The 19,229-nt window shown below is 40.4% G+C and overlaps 1 protein-coding gene across 3 annotated transcripts in view; it reads left to right on the top strand.

Moving 5' to 3' along the window:
• Positions 1 to 19,229, top strand: part of cdh5 (cadherin 5) — a 59,020-nt gene that overhangs the window by 14,769 nt on the left and 25,022 nt on the right. The window contains exon 2 of one of the 3 annotated variants that reach the window (XM_029521192.1): positions 12,359 to 13,137. Coding sequence is in view for 1 of the 3 variants with exons in the window: in XM_029521190.1 (XP_029377050.1) it covers positions 13,752 to 13,817 (66 nt within the window). In the remaining 2 variants the exon portion in view is untranslated. Of the gene's footprint in view, positions 1 to 12,268; positions 13,138 to 13,714; positions 13,818 to 19,229 lie in introns of those variants that run through there. The other 2 variants (XM_029521191.1, XM_029521190.1) reach the window with 2 other exon arrangements.

Here is a 19,229-nt window from a genome sequence, read left to right as displayed (position 1 = left end):
AAATGCTTTAAAACAACAAATACACAGGTGCAGCTAGTTAAATGAAAGTCAGTGTGATGAATTTGTGAGACAAAGGCTGGAGGTATAGACACCTGTAAAATTGCCTGGGAATAGAAATGATGGTTAGAAATATGCTTCTTCACGTTTCATCCGCGGAGTTATCAAATAGTCATGAAGGTGAATTTCGTATCCCGTCGACCACTGGCATTAATTCCACCAGGAGATCCTGGCTGTTCTCTGCATAAATCCAGGAGCATTTAGTCATTATACCTGCATGTCAATTTGTTTGTGGATATGCATGTTTTTATAAAAACTTGTTAGTTTCCGCCAGAGGGAGAGCATTGAGCTCCAAACACATTGCCTGCCTATTTGCATGTTATGCTCCAGCCATATCTCCCCCTCTGCTCCGTGTGCTTTCGTTGCTTTGTGAGGATTGGTCACTTCAATAAATATTATTATATATATATATATTTTTTTTTTTTTTTTTTTTTTTGCTTCCAATTTTCTCTTTTCTTTTTATCTCTTATTTTTCTCCATTTGTTTTTGACATGGATTTGTTGATAGTTGCATTCAATTGTGGTTTTTGGGCTGGTGGCATGTTAGAAAGAGCTTGTGTCTGCTTGCATATCTTGGCTTGTTTTGCAGGAGGCAACAAGGGCAGTAAGAGCAGAGTGGGGTTTTATGATGAAATTCAGTGGCAATTTGAAGTCTCCAATCATTGAACCAGAGAGTGAGGAAAAGAGGGCAAGGAGGGAAAGAGCGAGCGAGAAAGAGGAGGAAAGAGGGAAATAGGTGGGAAGAGTGAGTGAGACAGAGGAAGCGAGAGAAGAAAGAGGTAGAGAAGGATAAGGTAAAGAGAGGGAGAAACACGGAGAGAGAAGTACAATTAATGTCTTCATCATATAGTAAACTGCAAGAACATGAAAGCATCGCCTGAGTCTGTTTATTAAAAAAAGAACTGTGTGTGTGTCTGCTTGCTGTGTTGCGTCTCTTGCAAGCTTTTTATGTGTGTTTGTGTCTGTCAGTCTGTGTAATTACTCTCATTCCTCTTCACACAACAGCTATAGCTGCAGGTTTTGCCAAGTTGACATTCAAGTGCTTGTGATAAACAACTCAGTCAGATTTGTTTGGCTTGCTTGGCACTGCATGCTTCTAGGGAGGGCATTTGAATTGCAGGCAGGGGGAGAAAAATCACCAATAAAGGAAGGGGAAAAAAACAAGGAAAGGAACGCGGGGAGATGGTCTTGGAGTCTGGGCACTAGTTAGAACCGTTTGGCAAGGAGTGAGGAAAGGTTGCATCATCAGACACGGGGCGAGAGGGAGATCACCTACCGAAAACATCAAAACAGTTTAACCTTGATGCTCTCTGTATCACAGCAGCACGACCGCATGTCAAAGAGAATCACACGGCATGATGACCTTGAAAATAAAATCATTTACATTTTTTTCCTATCAACACATTTTAGCAGCCGCTCTAATCCAGGGAAACATACAGTGATGCCCACAGCACAATATGACTCCTGGACACTTGTAAATGCAATTTTAATGTGCTTGTAGACAATTAAAAGAAGAATGAATAAATAAGAATGCCCTTAAAGTAGGCAGCGAGTTAAACAGGAACATTCATACGAGAACATCATGAATTTATAATCCATATCGGTAGAAAAAGATCTTATTCAAAAATAGTGGGGATGTTAAATAAAAATATTGGAAATATACATAAAGCATACCACACGCATTCTCTCTCTCTCCCTCTTACACACACACATACACCCCTCTAAAGATGCTCCATTTTCAAACCAAAAGACAGGAGGGAATAACAAAAGGAAGAGTGCAGAGCATGTTTATTTCTCACATTCTGCCCGAGGCCATTGAAACTGAACACATTTTCTGTTGCGCTGCGAGTTCATTTGAATTCAGTCATTTGAAAAGATAAAGTCTTTCTGTCACTTGGTTTTTCTCTTTTAAATCAGGAGCTCATTCTTTTCACCTTGTTTGCCGAGCAATGCCCAAAATTCAAACGGGGAGGAGGAGAACGCACGGCAGTTTCACAGTTCTGCATTTTAATGCTGTGTGCTGCAATGTGAGTTGGTTTTCTATTGCCTCATGTTAGAAGTCGGGCATCACTAGCTGTAAACACAGTGTCGAGCAGCACTGCTGACTGCCGGAGCTGTAAGACTTTGCAAGTGTTAAACATCTGAACATTTTACTATAATAAAACATATATAGTATTACTACATATAAATGGCACCGGGGTGAATGGAGATGATTGAAATATTTGTCTGTTACAATGACAATGTTTTCACCAGGTCAATAATGGACTTTTCTGATTTTGTGCCTTTTTTTTTTAACAGCCCGTGGACTGATTTCTTTGTAAAGGTCTTCAGTGACCAATATCTGAGAGAAATCCAAATAATACGACAAATACTGACTGATCTCAAACCTAGTTTGTAAGTCGAACAATAATAACAGTGTAACTTTAGTTAGTCTGCCAATGTAATTCCAGTCTGTCACACTCAGCCCTGTCTGTCTCACGTCACTGATTTTTGAATGTAGTGCAGTTAACCTATTGGCCAGCAGTCTCAATAACTTTGTGTTCATTTATGTTTCACCAGTTTTACTTATGTTGTCTTCGCCACACCTTAAACTTAACTCCAGATGGGACTATAAGAACTACAGAGACAGTGTGTTTGAAGGTGGGGGGGCAGTGAGGGATCGGATTCTGGTTGCTGCTGTTTGGCTGGAGCTCAGTGCATCTCCTTGGCAGGTGAAGAGAAGTGACTGATGATAAGTGTATCAGAAGGAAGCACCTTGGTGTCTACTTCCTGTTTGGGCTACATAACTAGGATTACACAGTTGTTAAACTTGAATTTGAAGACCTTTCAGGTCACACACACACACATGGCTCTTCAAAAGTCAGCAGTGGTTTTGTTATTTCATCAGCATATTCTCTTGCTTGTGTTTGCTGTGATAGCCCCGGAAAAAATCGTGACATGTTACAGAGTTAAAATGACTGAAGCATAGCTAAGAAAACATTTAGTTGGACTGCAAGCTAAGGAATGATGATAAAAATAATAAAATATCTAAACCTCATCTAAAGTTCTTTTTTAGCCAGCGTAGTGTCTGGGTTATACGTTTGCACGTACATGTCAGTTTGTATGATTCTTAACATGTTCATTTCTCTCTGTATGAACTACAGTCTGTCTATTTAGTTCCGTGTCTGTCCATGTTTTTGTATACTGTCTGTGTGAGCCTCTTAAGTCTGGCTTTTTCCTCCAGTTTGATGTGAATGAAGGGTGACTGTGTTAAAAGCATTAACATTTTCAAACCCCGAATCACTAATCAGGATGTTGTTGGGGAGGAGAGGCATTCGGCAGAACGCTACATTATTAAGCATCCACTAGTTAGCTCCTTCAAAGACACAGTCAGGACACACACAAGCACGAGCACACACACACATGCTGGCAAAAGTGTTTTGTTTTCTTTTCTTTTCTTTTTTTCCCCCACAATTTTGCTATATGAAATACTGAAATGAAAGCTCGGAAGTAGACACTCCATCACACAATCCAAAAAATGTCCACATAATGAGGAAGAAACACACAAAAACAGATCAAAGGCATTCACACATTTTATCAAGACGTACAAACATACCCAAAGACAGAGACACCCTCAGACATCTTGTCATTGATTCAACCTCTGTTAGGTTTTGGCCAGAGAGCAAAGGGAGTGATGAAAGACAGGCGCAATAAGAGACAGACAGGTGGGACACACAAGGGGAGATGGGGGAGTGAAACAAGATGTGGCAGCAGGGTGGAGAGTCCGTTTGGGAGATATTTGTAGGTCGTTATCTTTGGATTTTAATGGGAGTCTTGCATATAAATCCTTTGGAAGTGGGTCTGTGTGTGTGCATGTGAGTGAGGGAGTTTCCTCTGTCCTTCAGCTCCTGCTCACTCTTCTCACCTCCCCCCCGTCCTTCTGTACGCCCACATTACTCTCATGGTCTACACCTTCTGTACTTCTTTTTAATCGTGTCTTCGACATTTACAAGAATAAGTGAGACCAGATTTTTAGAATAATGAAAGTGGCGACATTGGCCCTGAGATTTTAGACAGATGTTCATGATCCACAGAAGTGAAGATGTCTTTTTCTTTGTGGTTTTTCACGCCATCACAGCTAATAAATTGGATTGTCATGAAATACACACACACATTTGAGTTCCCGTCAGGATTACTTGTTTTTGTTGGTGCTTACAGTCTGCAATGTAAGGCATCTTTTATTACTATCAACGTACTAACATAGTGCACGTTGGTCAGGTCATCAGGTGGGATCTTACTATTTCAGGTAGATATATTTAAGCAGATTTTATCACAACCGTATCATCAAAGAGGCAAATGACCTCGTTGTGTTCATTCATCATTTTGGCGAGACTTAACATGACTGGGAAATATCAATATTTTTCTTTCCAACTGCGCTCCTGATGCCAGGGCCCTTTTGTATCACTACCCCTGCTGAGCCATGACACTGTCTTCAGTCCAGTGAAAGAAAGTATTTTGCTTTTCTGAATACAGGCCATCTTCCACATCTGCCAGCTCGTCAGTGGTTGTACAAGTGGTCATAACATCTATGGATACACACACACACACACACACACACACACACACACACACACATATATATACGTATATATGCAGTACATACCAAAGGTTATGTGAATAAACTTCAGACTTGTACTTGGTCAGGGAAATGCTCATTACTGTGCCATCACTGTGTAAGATGCTATGTTCACAGCAAACCTGCCAGTTTTGAGCCAAGCAGCTGTGCAAAGCTCTTGTAGCCATGATCATATTTGTTCGTCATTATTCTACGTTTAGTCAGCAAACCTAAGGATTTGCCTTTTCTTTGTTTGTTATCCTTTCAACGTGTTGAAGGGGATATCGTGTTTTTTTGCGTTGTCGCTATATCAACAACGGCACATGGGTGGGGCTGTACAATGGAAAAATAAGTGCCTGGTACAAAACATGAGAATAGTGCAGTTGAATCAGTACCTTGTGGAGGAAAAAACTGATAAATGGACATCTAGTCCGAACTTTTATGGAACAATACAGCATAATTGTTATACTAACCTCAGATATGAGAGAGTGACATGGTGAGACTGCAGTCTTTTTTATTCCCACTGCAAAACTTTACCACACTAAACTGAAAGGTGGGGGATTATAGAGGAGCTACACTGAATTACATATTGTACATTTTAAATAAAAATTCCAATATTTGATTCATACTATTTCTTTGTCCCCTCCTCCTCCCACGTTGTAACCCTGCTACCCTCCATCTTTCTCTCCCTCTGTGTCAGCCTGAGGCGGTATTTCACATTACCATGTACATCAGTCACAGCAGCTCGAGTTAAATGCACCTCTAACCTCTCTGCGGACACACACATATTTATTAGAACATACACACAGACACACACACAGCTTGTAGAGCTCAGTCATGCACGATGACAGATTCTAATAGTGGTTGCTTGTCTGCACACACATAAAACCCAGACAAATATAGTGAAGCAGCGCATGTACTTGCATACACACATGATAATGCATACATAGATCATAGTGGCATGCGCACGCACACACATACTCACACACACAGACACACGCAGAAACAGAAAGCTTATCCAGAGCCAAGTAATGTTGACAGCGACCCTGCTATTTTTAAAGGGCACACTTCACAAGATATCATCTCCTCATCATTTGTCCTCAGGGATCTTTGTCTATTTACACAACACACACACACAGGCAAGCATTGCATAGTCACATAGAAGCATTCACACACACATGCACACAGTATGGGTTAATGTCCCATCTCTGCAGATGTGTATTTCATAACAACTGAAGCTGGTAAAATTGAAATGACATTTTCTAACCGAGGTCATAGGACCATTTGCAGTTTCCTTTGTTTGCCATGACTAGATTTTCACCACATTCTCTGAGCGTAAAGTCCTCAACATTTTACTTCCAATTTTAAATGATGCACTCTGTAGAGTGCAACACAAAACCTTCTGTGTCAAATCAGCCACAAGCAGCAGACTGGCTTTGTTTCTTTTTTTATGCAGTAAATAAACCTACCCAATGTGTTGAGCAGTAACATGCTTTTAAATGGTTAAATCACAGAGAATTTGTCACACATGATCATCACCAGTCACTCAAAACAGCAATACCTATGACAGATATGCTTCATAAAACTAGCAACTAGCTGCCCCATTATCTTTTTAGAGGCCTGAGCAGACAAAAGCAGGTGGTGAGCTTTAGAGCCCGGCTTACCCACAGAGAGAACCTACAAGTAAAGCTGACTGACACCATACGGGAAGGCTAGAAAATTTTAGTTTTTGGACACAGACACACACAGTAAATAATACATCAACAACCCAGTCTGATCTGATATCAATAGTTTGTTGTGATGAAGCAAGGCACCTACAGTTTGCCAGAGGCATCCAGGCAGAGGAGCCGAACTCTTTAGTGTGGCTCTATTTTGGAATTTCCACAGCAGAGCTTGGCCACATCAGCACAGTGCATCCTGAGCCATATCGCCTATATAGCATTTAGTTGAGCATGTGACTTGTCTTCCAGTGTCACTGAAACTAAGAAAAAGTATACACACAAGGGATTTTTTTCACCTGATGTCTGCCGCTCTCTTCTTGTTCTGTGCAATTTTAGATGATGATGGCAAAATGCATAAAAAGAGTGGTGAAAATGTTTCATTAATGTTAAGAAATTATCTGAGTAATATTGCTAAAGTTGTTATCCACAGGAAAGTCCCATCTGTAATTTGAGCAATTCCTGTTTTACTCCCCCCCACCCCCACCCCCCAGTGAGGTTCAAGAAACAGCACTGTCCTGTGTGAGAGCCAGATGGTTTGTCAATACATCCATCCATCCCATCTGCCTTTTCCTGGTGTTTGTTTTCCAACAATCACCTGATTTCATTTTCTTCTCAGAAATTCTACAGTGGCTGGAGGAGATTTGTCACATGATCATGTCATTTTGACTGCCTGATCCTTTTTTTTTATTGCTGCAACTGGGCCCATGAAAGAAAGACAAGTTAATGTTGGCTGAACCCTTTCCTGAGTATAACATAAGACAAAATGTAATGTCTCGTGGGAATGTGTGCCAATGTTAGAAATCTTGGCCCACCATTGAAAGAGTAGAAACTAATTATTCAACTGGCTGGCTTCCATTTCCCAAGTGGAATACAAATTAAACAATACAATGAGTCCTCCCAGGCCTAAAGTGTAGACTCTGTTTCCACAATTACGCCCAGAAACAGCTTTATTCTCTTCAAGAAAATTAATATGCACAACAGCTGCAGTATCATTATACTTTACTTTGTTTTTCTTCACACAAAAATTAAGGAGATTGAAATTTAGGATTGAGCAATCACTGATCACAGGCCTTAGATACATATATACACCACCACCTTGGCTTCTAATTCTTCACATCCGCAGCTTTTGTATCAGTGATACGCATATGGCATCCAATTTTACACGTTGTTCCCGTGTCGTCACACTCTTTTCAGGACTTGGTCTGCCTGTTTGACATATCTGCATGGATCCATCTCCAACTAAATCTTCACTTACATTGAACGAGTTATCTGTGTCTCATCATCATAACTGGCCCCAACGAAGGCTGTATGTCTGTCTTGGCTGATGACCTCCTACACTTCTGTGATCATGTTCCATCCTCACAGTTGTGCAGCTTTGCATGCTACAAAATGGGAAAAATCAGGCCTGGTCGGATGCCACCCAGCTCTTGTTCAAGGCCATTATTATCTCTTATTTTTGTGTCACCTCCCCTCTTGACCCATGGGTGTCCAAATGAAAGTCAGACACTAATGTGTCGCAAGCTATTAGAGCCAGGGCACCCACCTCTATCTCCTCCGGAAACACCTTTAACAGCCTAATGTGAAAAACACACTTTTACACTTTGGGGAGATTCTTTACTCCATCTCTTTGCACGTACAGAGCGTAGAAAAGATGTAGCACTCACACCGCTGTTTCTCTTGCTGCACCAATGCTTAAGTGATGTCCCTCATTTGTGCTATGGATTAAAGGACCTGCCAAATAAACAAGTGGAAATATTTGATATTTTTATGCCTTGGCTCAAGTTTAGAATATATATTTTTAATTGGATTTGTAGTCCTGGTATGTTTGACCCAAATGCATAACAGTCAGTGAGACAGAGGTAAAACCAGAAAAAAAGCTACTTCTGATGCAACAACACAGTCAGGAAGTCTGAAGAACCACTGAACCATTTTGATCACTATGCTAAAATTTACTGACTGACATTTACATAAAGCTTGTCCACCAGCCTTTTATGTGGCGGTTAGACGATAAACAAATGTGTCAATGCACGCCTAATGAATTGTGACTGAAAATACATGCTGAATTTACACAGTGATCGGCTTGTGGAGTAATAGGCATGGAAACATTGTTCTCCGGCATGATACTATATGAAGTGGGTGTACAGTATCCTAACGTAAAGCTGCTTTTCCCTATTTATATGAGATTTTAGTCAAGTCTTGTGAGTAGGAAGTGTAAGCAAATACATTTTGGATCAAATGCATGTAAAATGCATTTGATTGTGTCTTCATTGTGTCACCCGTTTGACCTTTTGTGGTTATAAGACCAAGTTTGGATTTTTGAAGCTGAATATATTCAAATTATATAAACAATAATACTTTTTTTTTTTTTTTTTGTAACTTCGCACTGTTAATTTGAATAATTAAAAAGTTTAACTCTACTTTTCAGAACTTTACTGGCCTTTCATTTAGGTGTCAAATTTCATGTTCTTTTCATAAGTCAAACACTGTACAAACAGCAGCTTTAAACTGATGATTTTCCAAGGACACTTGGAGGGTTTTGGTGCCTTTGTTTATCATGCAAGGATCCACCACACCCTGCTTCAACCTGATCTCTATGCCTTTGTCATATCATGACATTCTTTCACACTCCACTGCACTTGTCAATATTCTCTGTATCTTGTAGGCAGGCTCTGTTCATCGAAAAATCCTACACCCGATGATGCAATCTCTGGTCAAATAGCAGCAAGAAAGATTCATTTCAGCCCCAAGACCTGTAATCACTCTCTTTTCTAGATGAGACTGTGCGATTTTGGTAGCTCTGACCTAAAGAAATATTTTAAAGCAAGGAACTGTAGCTTTTTTTGCTATTCTTCTTCCCATATCTATCATGAGACATGAAGGTATTTTGTGAGAGAAAAAAAGACTGTTATTGATAAATGCTAATGGTGGCTCACTCAGTCATTGGAAAAAATGATTGATAGAGTAAACCTGCAATGTGTTCCTTTAATCAGTAGGTTCACCAGCAAGTCGATCTACAATTACATGTCTGTTTTTCTTGAAAGTTCTATGTTAGAATTAGACATAACACCACTCCTTTGGATGGGGAAAACAATCAAATTAACTGAAGCTTGTTGCGTTTTGATTACAATAAAAATATGTGGTCCAGTGCTGGCCAATGATAATCAGCATAATGGTAACTGTCGCGACAAAACCTAACATGGTGATAGGACGTGGTGATGAAAATAAAACACTGGTGGTAATTAGCTGTCCATTTTCCTCAAGTTTTGGTCCCAATGTCCAAAAACAATGAAATAATAAAATCGCTCGGGGCAAATAGCTTTTAGTATGGCAACAAATACCAGTTACCCAGTTTCGCTTGCTGGTGCTCAAACCCCTCTTGCTTCTGAAACACGACCACATAGTTTGTTTTCATATGTCTGCCTAGTTTAAATCAGTCAAAATTAGACTGAAAAAACAGCCGTGGTCTTATTTCCACTCACACTCAGACCTTCAGGTAAGTTAGAGTCACCAATTAACCTAAAGCTCCATGTCATAGGACAGAGGGGGGAAGCTGGAGAACCCACAGAGGCACATAAGGAACATGCAAACTCCACATAAAAAGGCACCAGGGCAGGACTCAAACCCAGAACCTTCTTCTTGAGAGGGAACAGTACTAATTACACAGTCCCACAGTCCTCTTGTTTAATTTCATGTTTCATATAATTTTTAACTATATAGTGTTTCAATAGTAAGTGTCCAAATGAATTATTGTAATGCTTTAGTAAAAAGATATAAACAAAGAGACTAATTTCTTAATGATGGGGTAAAGCTGAAGGAAAATCTAACATGAATCCCAGTTAGTAGTATTTGTGTCTTTAAAAGTAGTCAGAAATATGGTGTTAGTGTTTCTTGTTTCTTGTGATTTAGGTACTTCATGTTATTTTGTGTACCCTGTGAATTTATTTATGGCAGAAGTGTTGTAGTTGTTAGTGATGAAAGAAGATCCTTTAGGCAGATATAGCACAGTAAAAAATAAAATCTGACATGTTAGGCATTCGCCTCTCTCTCTCCCCCTTTCTTTTCCTCTGTCACTCTGTCAGTCCTGCAGTTCTTGATGTTGGTCTCCCAGCGGTCCTCTTCCAGTCAAACCACCAGTGGGGGAATATCACCCGTTTCCTTACATGTCATGAGTGGAACGAGGATGCAATTTTTAGTGCCAAAGTGTCTTTTAGAGAAGTAGGCCAAGAGCATGAGGATTTTTTGAAAAGACAGAATGACAGAGAGACACAGAGGGGTAGAGGAGAAGAGACATGTAAACAAGAGTGTTTCTATCATCTTTGTGACGGCTTGATGTTTTGTTTCTTTTTTTCATGGGACAGCCATCACTCTTGTACGTGGCGGCTTACATGAGGACAAACTCCGACTTTTCATTCCTTCTATTGTGTTCCCTTTCCATGCATACACACAGGGCTCATTCTGTGCTCTATTCTGCACAGTTTTGCTCAATTTCAAGATGATTCACAGACAAGACTTGCTAAAAACGAATAATGATCACAGAGCAGTTTACCTTAAGTAACTTTCATTCATTCATCTTCTACTGCTTATCTGTTTCCGATTCACGGTGGGTGCGAGAGCCAATCCCAGCTCACACTGAGCGAGGGGGTCACACTGGACAGGTCACCAGTCCAGACAGACAGATGATTAATTTTATTTTATTTATTTATTTTTACTTTATGGTGGCACAGTAAAAAGGAAACTAACCTCTGCCTCATTAGAATAAAATCACAATTTTGAACCAAACAAAACCTACAGACAAACTTTACAGGTTACCCTACAAAAACTGCAGCTCTAACCAAGTGTATTAATTTGTGTATTCAAATTGAAAATGTAGTTAGTCTTGTTTTTTAAACAAGCTACTTTAACTTAATTCAAGTACATTTCTCTTGCCTTAACTTCATAAGTAATTTTTTCTTTATTTACGGCATGTTTTACTAGATCCAAGGGACATGTCTGTAAAAGATGTATACAAGTAAATCCTCAGGTTAATGTAACCGGGTGTTCCCTTAAATATAGACATGGCTTTTTGGTAAAATGTAATATAGGTCAATATGAACTGTCAGTTTCCCTTTGGAAAACGAGTTTGTAAAATGCAGTGGCTCTGACCATTCACACTACTGAGAAAGAGAGAGAGAGGGACAGAGAGCCTGACCCTGCATACACATCGACTGCACTAAGACAAGGTTATTCAAAGTAAATGTTGATTATTGTTATGCTAATATATGGCACCACTGCTAGCTATAATGAAAAAATTGTATGTCGAGCTGAAACTGCAAATAATGGGAGAATGAGCAAACAGAGAGGGAGAAGAAAGATGGTGAGGAAAGGAGGGATGGAGGGAAGTGAAAAAGAAAGACAGGATTGCTGTTGCCACAGGAGAGATTTCATGTAAAAACACACAGCCAGCTTTCCTGTCCAATTCAGCAAATTACTGATGACTGAGCCCCCCTCCCTACTAAAGAGAAGAGGGGGGGGTGGATGTGTGTGAGTGTGTGTGGCGGGGCGCCGCTCTCATCTCATTTACTGGCTTAGACAAGATCTCTCTGTCAGATACACTCACACACACGCTCACCCACCAAAGTCAGCCCTCTGAAATATTTACTAGCCTCATGTGGGGAAATCTCTGAGGATTATCCCCAATAACCTGTTTAACTTAATCCTTATCTCACACACATGAATAATAAATCTCTCCCTCTACTCTCCGTCTCTTTTCCTCTCCCTGAGAAGGACTGAGAAGTAACGCCTCTCTCACCTTACTCTCCATCATCCTCCCTCCCTTCTTCTCCCTCACACACTCACTCCATCTGCTTCATGAACATGAGCCGGCTGCTTTCCCTGCCTCTCCGAGCGCCTTTGAGCTGTGTTGACATATGGGCTCCCTCTCTGCCTCTTTCTTTTCTCCGTCTTTCTAGCGACCCCATACCTCTGCCTCTGTCTGTTTTACCCACCAGTGCAGGAAAAGGAGCGGTAACAGGGAGCACCGGCAAAGAGGACTGACAACAATAACAGGAAAAGGAAGTGGGCAGTGACCTGTGTGAGAGAGGACTGAAGTTGCACAGCTGCAGTTCAACACTTTTGACCACTGGATTAGAAAACCCACATCAGAGGTGAAAGGACAAGAAAGGGTTGTGGGAGAGACTCCAAACCTGTTGGAGTCTCACCTGAGGAAATTCCTTGACAACCTGAAGAGGAGAAGCCAAACGTCTGGGGTAAAAACTCCACAGTCCAAGGTTTCTGGTCTTTGAGAAAAATTACATCAAGAAAGAGAGTACTGAAATTTTAACGACAGGGTGAGATCGCTTTGAATACCTGCTGACGGCACTCTGCCTTCTATTCTTCAATTCATTTTACTGCCTAAGAGTCTGTCTGTGAGACTTTGGAAATTCAGCTCCGGGATACATTCTCATTCAAGAGACATCACCTGCTACATCATCGTAGACTTTATTATCTGGTTCACAGTCCAGAAGAGGATTTGTACAGAAACCTGGTGAAAATCAGGCTGACAGAGAGGAATCCCTGCCTGTGTAACGGCACCTGCTGCTGTCCAGCTGACAAAAAGGGAGAGAGCGTGACGGTGAAGACGGGGCATAGCTGAATCAGTAGGTGGCTTTACCCTCCGCTGAGTGTGTGACCACCTACCAGCCACTGATTTCTACCACAGCCTGCTGAAACAGTAAGATACAGTGTGACTGAGAGACACCTTGAAGGATTTGGACTCTTTCTTTTGGTGGTAAGTTTTCAATTTTTGTCTTGTAGTAAGGGAGATTTTAAGAGACATGCTGCTTGCACAGGTGCGTGCTACGTGTTTGGTTTTTTTTTTTGTCTGTGTGTGTGTGTGTGTGTGTGTTGATAACAAGTATGTGAGTAGGTGCAAATTTACAGAGCTTCTCTATTCATTATATTGGGGAGTGAATACACAATATTCACAGTAGTCCCCTCTGACTGTACGACAGCATATCCACAAAATGTAACCCAGATCCCTTGAGAGCGCTCCTGGCTACTTTCCCAGTCACACCAGGGTGAAGTGCTCATGAATACCGGTCAAACTGTCTCGAAGAAGGTACAGAAATAGCATGAAATGATGGTTAGAACCGCTTAAAGGACAGGCTGTCGGCCCCCTGTCACCGTTCACATATGCTATAACAATGATCTTGGACAGCTCGGTGTAGAATTGAATGCTGTAATTGAGCTCAGTTCCCCCCCACCCAGAGGCTGCAATGTCATTCCTGAAGACAGACGGCTATCACCATCAAGACGATACAGGATGATCTGTGGATAGGGGAAGGGTGGGTGGAAATTAAAAGCAGCCTAAATCCACCAGGCGGTCTTCAACTGTTCACTTTGATGAGCTTAACATACCAAGCATTGTTATCCATCTCTTTCTGGGACTGTCAACTACATGTCGAGTTGGTGAGGTTATGAAGTATTGATGATGCACATTTAATATTTCCAAAGTAGAGAAGATCGTGTCAGTTGAGTTGTGTCTTGGCTGAAGACTCCTCAGGAATGTATTCATAATTTATGTAATAACTCTTTCTTCAACAATCTATGGCAGATTTTAATAGAAACACTTTTTTGAAAGCCTGTTGATAGATTCATTCATATAATATATAATAGAAGATGTAGTTTGGCTCTGGGTCCTGGAAGTCTCTCTATTATTTTGTCCATCATGTGAACTGGAGATTTGTTACTCAGAAGTGGTGGATTTTCCTTCTGGGTCTGGGAGTCCAGAAGAATCCATGAGTGACAGAGGTGATTTGATTTTGTTGTTGCGTCGAAAGCCGTTGATGCAACTAAACCCAGTGGTCTAATTCCTGGAGAGGGAACTATCAGGGAAAATCCTTTGGGTGCCATCTGGGAGACTTCATTCACACACACACACACACACACAGATTCATGATTAAAGCCATTCATTCAGATATATGTCAGAGTAGTTGACAAGCTGTCCAGCTGTGGCAATGTTAGCTCAGCCGAAGTTACTGATTACAACTGAAAGACCCAATTACGGTGTTATTTTCATTGTCTGACCTGTATTCTCCACTTTACATAGTATCCCCAACATCACTTTGCTTTAAGATTCATTTTTCCCATATCATTATTTCTATGTGGCATTTAAGGCTTCCAAATCAGCTGATCGATTGGGCTTTATGTACCATAGCTAATTTACACCTTCTGAAGTTGTGATGTTGACAATGATGGCTGCAATAAAGGGGCATTTTTGAGAAATAATGAGCCAAACATTCACAATACATAACTTATATGATCTTTTAATGTGATCTGTGTGGACAAAAAAACTCTCTTTTCCCATAATCAGGGTCATCTTAACATTTTCAGTATTAGAGGTGCTGTAGCCAGAAATTTCGCCTTAAGCACAGACAACCGCTGACAGCTGAGCCTAGGCCGCTGCGGATAGCACGCAAGGCTTTAAATTATTTTCTTCAGTTTCAAAGGTGGCCGACATAATTCATAACAGGTTCATGGCAATAAAACCTGATTTGTCTGTTGTGAAAGGAAAATAGAATTACCTAGAAAGTGCATTTCCGCCGATGAGTAAGGACACCAAGAGTGTGTGTGTGTGTTTGTGTGTGCAGTGGTTCCTGGTGTGACTTGCTGGCAGACAGATTGTTAGAAGCTGCTCTCTGATTAAACCTGTTTTAATCTCAACAACAGACACATACCACGCTATTCAGCTGTTGAACATCACAGAATGGAGGCTGTGAAATCACATCCTGTGCCACATGCACACAAAAAAAACAAATTCTTTGATTTTGTGGTCATAAAAGTTGAGTAAAGGAAGCTAAACCGTGTCAAAGACACCACGTTGAGACAGGTTTTTATGCAGAACATTTAAAGAGTGAAGTTCCTCTGCTGCTCACAGGAGGTGGTGTGCTCATAAGAAAGTGTTGGACAGAAAAAACATCATAGTCATGATTTTGTTATTCCTGGAGCCTTGCCAGTTAGCGGGATAAATTGCAAACATGACCCCAGGATAACTTGCTGAAAAAAGAAAAAAGAAATCATCAAATTTCAACACAGTCTTTCTCTGGAGAGTATTAGCAATGTCATGGCAGCCAGCCTATTCCATCGTAAGGCCCCAATCATGTGCTTGAGTAAAAGTTTTCAGGTGAAGGTTGTGCTTAAAAAAAAAAAAAAAAAGTGATGTCATGTGATGATCAAATTCAGCATGGGATCTTGGATAGCATTAACAAACGTCATGGCAATCCAGGCAAGAGTGGAGGATTTTGTCTTGAGAGCAATGGACAGTCTAGAAAGTTCATCCTATGGGGAGCATGAATGTTCTCAGTATGTTGCATGACTTTGTGAGATGTTTTGTGCGAAACTGGTCATTTCTGCCTTTTAATAATGACACAGGTCAGACACAGGTTGTCATTAACAAGATGCCAGGTATCATTCTTTGTGGAAGGTAAATATTCAAAACAAATGTCAGGCAATGGCTATTTGCCCAGCACATACTGAGATATCTGATCCTTGACTAAAGTGTTGGAGAAGCAGATGGACAGATGGACAGACTCAACAACTGACACATTACTTTTCCAATACAAATTATGCCATGTCAAGTTAAAGAAGTTGCCATTTTTCTCTGTGCAATCAGACAGAAGCATTAACTTGTTCTTATTTCTAGAATTTATTATACATTTTCCAGGTCTGGTACAAAAAGATGATGCCCCCCCCCCCTTGATTGGCTTTGTGTTTTTTCCACATGGGAGAACATTGAGCGAGAACAATGCCAGGCCTATCTGTGTCCTCTAAAAGGTTGAGGCAGAAGTCCACATTCAGGCTAGATTCATCTGGTACTCACAAATATTATTTTGGTGTCAGGTGCCAGTGCTGAGGTCTGGTCTAAGCTTCATTTAGATGCCGATGTGCAGCTTAGTCTTTCATTTAAATGAAAGAGGTGAATTTGACAATACATTTCAATGGTGTAGAGTTGCACTGGGCCAGCAAATAGAGAGGATCTTCCTGCTTATGTTTAAGAAAGAGGACACATTCAGCATGAAGTCTGAAGAAATGTTTTTTTGACACCCGCAGATGAACTAAGGGAGGGACCAATCTTTGGTCCTTCGACTGATTTTCTTAATTTTGTTATATTTTAATCTCTGAAGGACAGGACACACGACTTGCGTATGAACTTCACCAACCCTTCAGCAACCGCTGATAGGTTGAAGAAGGATTATGTGGTCTTGTTGACTTGTTTCTGTGCTTTTAGCCTTTGGTAGATTGAAACTAGGTCAGACTTGTCTGCCAGTCACAAAACATCCCGGAGAATGACAACTGTATCACCCCGTCTGTCTGTTTCCGCTCCTCCGTCACACTCACACACTCTCTAGCCTGCGGACAATGTACAGATGTAATTACAGATATTCCTGGATGTTATTTATTCTTCATACCTCTGAAAGATGCCTTTGATAATTGATGTCGTAAATAACCCTGTATAATCCTGTGTGTGAGATTTGCGCGATACTCGTACTTCAGACGAAAACTTAAAAAGTGATCACCATAAAACATCAACATAAAAAAAAAAAATGACAGGTATATAAATACAAACCTGAACCGTTAATTTGCATCATCTTTTCTCTAACATACTCCACACTCCTGTCACTTTCCACACATCAGTCAACACCTAATACTGATTTGAAAGCAAGCATTTGGGACAAAGAAACAACTTATGATAGCCTGTTTGTCCTTCACACCATCTTAATGAGAAGATTTTGCACTTTGCAAGGTGAGGTGGAGAGAGTGAGAGGATGAAAAAGAAGGGAGGTGAAGACTAAAGGTGAGAAAAAGAACGAGGAAGAATAAAAACGGGAGATAGAAATAGACGGTGTGAAAAACATAATGCAGTTTTCACCTTGAGAAATAGCAATAGAGAGAAGTGGCATTTAAACTGGGAAAAATTATGAGGCTAATGAGTGCAACAAGGAGAAAGACGAAGTTTAACAGAGAAAGATCCTGAATGAGACAGAAAGAGAGACAGACATGAAGTCAGCAAGGGATGTGAATGCAAGGAAGGGTGTGTCCGTTCACTAATGATGACCCCTCATTAACAGGCTTCAGAGGTTATTGTGTGTACGCTTCCTGTTGCTGATAAAACGGGAGGGGTAAGACGTCGAGCCTTGAAGGAGGAAATGCTGTTTTAAAAAATCCCCTTTTTGGGAAATTGTCCCCAATGGATTCGTCATCAGAGAAGTGACTGAGCGTGCATGTGTTAGAACTGAGACATAGGAAGTTATTGTACATCTGCGACTAAGACGTTGCTCCATTTGTGACGGTGAGGGAATGTCCAAGTGGAACCAGATTCAAACTGTGTCTCACCTATTTTGATGTAATTTGAATGATGAGAAAACTAAATGTCCTGCAGTGTTCAAAGACAGTGAAAGTCAAAAAGTGAAAATGCAGGAAAGTTGGTATGTTATCCAGGCGGTGTTGAATTTTCAGAGCCCAGTCACCCCAAATCTCCTCCGAGCTCACCAGATATTAAACTCAGTGCAGCATTTAGTTGAATTTAGTTGATCTATAGTGATGTGGGCTTCCTGCCCACTCTCATGGATAAAGCTCCCATTCTCTGTTCACATAAAATGTAGTAACATAAAGCCAAAAGGCAGGTGACACTTAGAGCAGTGGTGACCTTTTTATACGAGTGATCTTATTTTAATGAGTCTCAGTCTGGCTATACAATCATATTTATTTGTTAAATCATAGATTTTATACATTTTCATATTTTCGTCATTTGAAAGAGTCAAATCTTATTTGTCTTACAGGTTCAGCAAAAGATATCAAGAGTAACTCATCTTTCATGAGCTTGTGTTTAGTTCTAAAATTGTGTATTCATCTAAATTGAACTATAAATTATGTTATTACATGCAAACTTTACAGTGCAGAATTTGTTCACAACCTGTAAAAAACTTTTCAAAGTGTGATTTAAATCATTATTTCTCTTTTAATATAAATCCTAACATAGACGAATTAACAGACACTGCTTGTTTGATTTTCTAATTTTTGTTCCATCTAATGAACCTCTCATTAGACCTGTACTTCTCTGAGAGCTACTGCGTGAGAATGTGCATGTTCAGTGATTACTTTGTTTGTCCAGAATATGCTAAGAGGAAGGATATGAGCTGACACAAAGTGAAAACTAAGCAGGGTGATGAGAGGACACTGGACACTGCAGGAAACTGCCTGGAAATAAGTGGGTTCTTAAACAGTAGCCTTGTCTCACTGTGAAGTGTATGTGCTATGATTAAGGATAAGGAAACTACTACAACAAGAGTCAGCAGCATGAGAACCAACTTGTTATCTGAACTCCACTGTTTAGATTTGCATCAGATATAGCATAAATGTATCAAATACACAAATACAGACGTGCACACCCTGGTAGGTAAAGACAAAAAAGATTTGAGGAAGAGAGGAAAGACAGCAGACTGAATGTTCAACTGTCTTAAAGACGCAACTTTTTCAGAGACTTTGATTTGTCAATTCTTCCTGTTCACCTCTCATAATTTTTTTTACACTTGTAATTCAGTAAAATTTGAACGGGCACATACACAAATGTTGAAATCAGCATGGAATCAGTATGGTCACAAATAAAACATTCACGAGGCCAATTTGTCATCAGAGGACAGAAGACACCTCTTATAGCCTCAAAGTCCTCATTAAAATACAGTCAATACATTTTGATACACAATTATGCTGCGGCTCAGAATATCCCATTAATGTGCCTCTTCTATTAAAGGAAGATTAAGAGTCTTGCTTGAGAACGGTGGCTGAGTGAAGGTTCACCTAAGGCACCGAGTGTCATTAATA

The sequence above is a fragment of the Echeneis naucrates genome, chromosome 15 (assembly GCF_900963305.1).
Source record: "Echeneis naucrates chromosome 15, fEcheNa1.1, whole genome shotgun sequence".
Taxonomy (NCBI): Eukaryota; Metazoa; Chordata; class Actinopteri; order Carangiformes; family Echeneidae; genus Echeneis; species Echeneis naucrates.
Note: the sequence above shows the minus strand (reverse complement) of the source record. Positions and strands in the feature narration are given on the sequence as shown.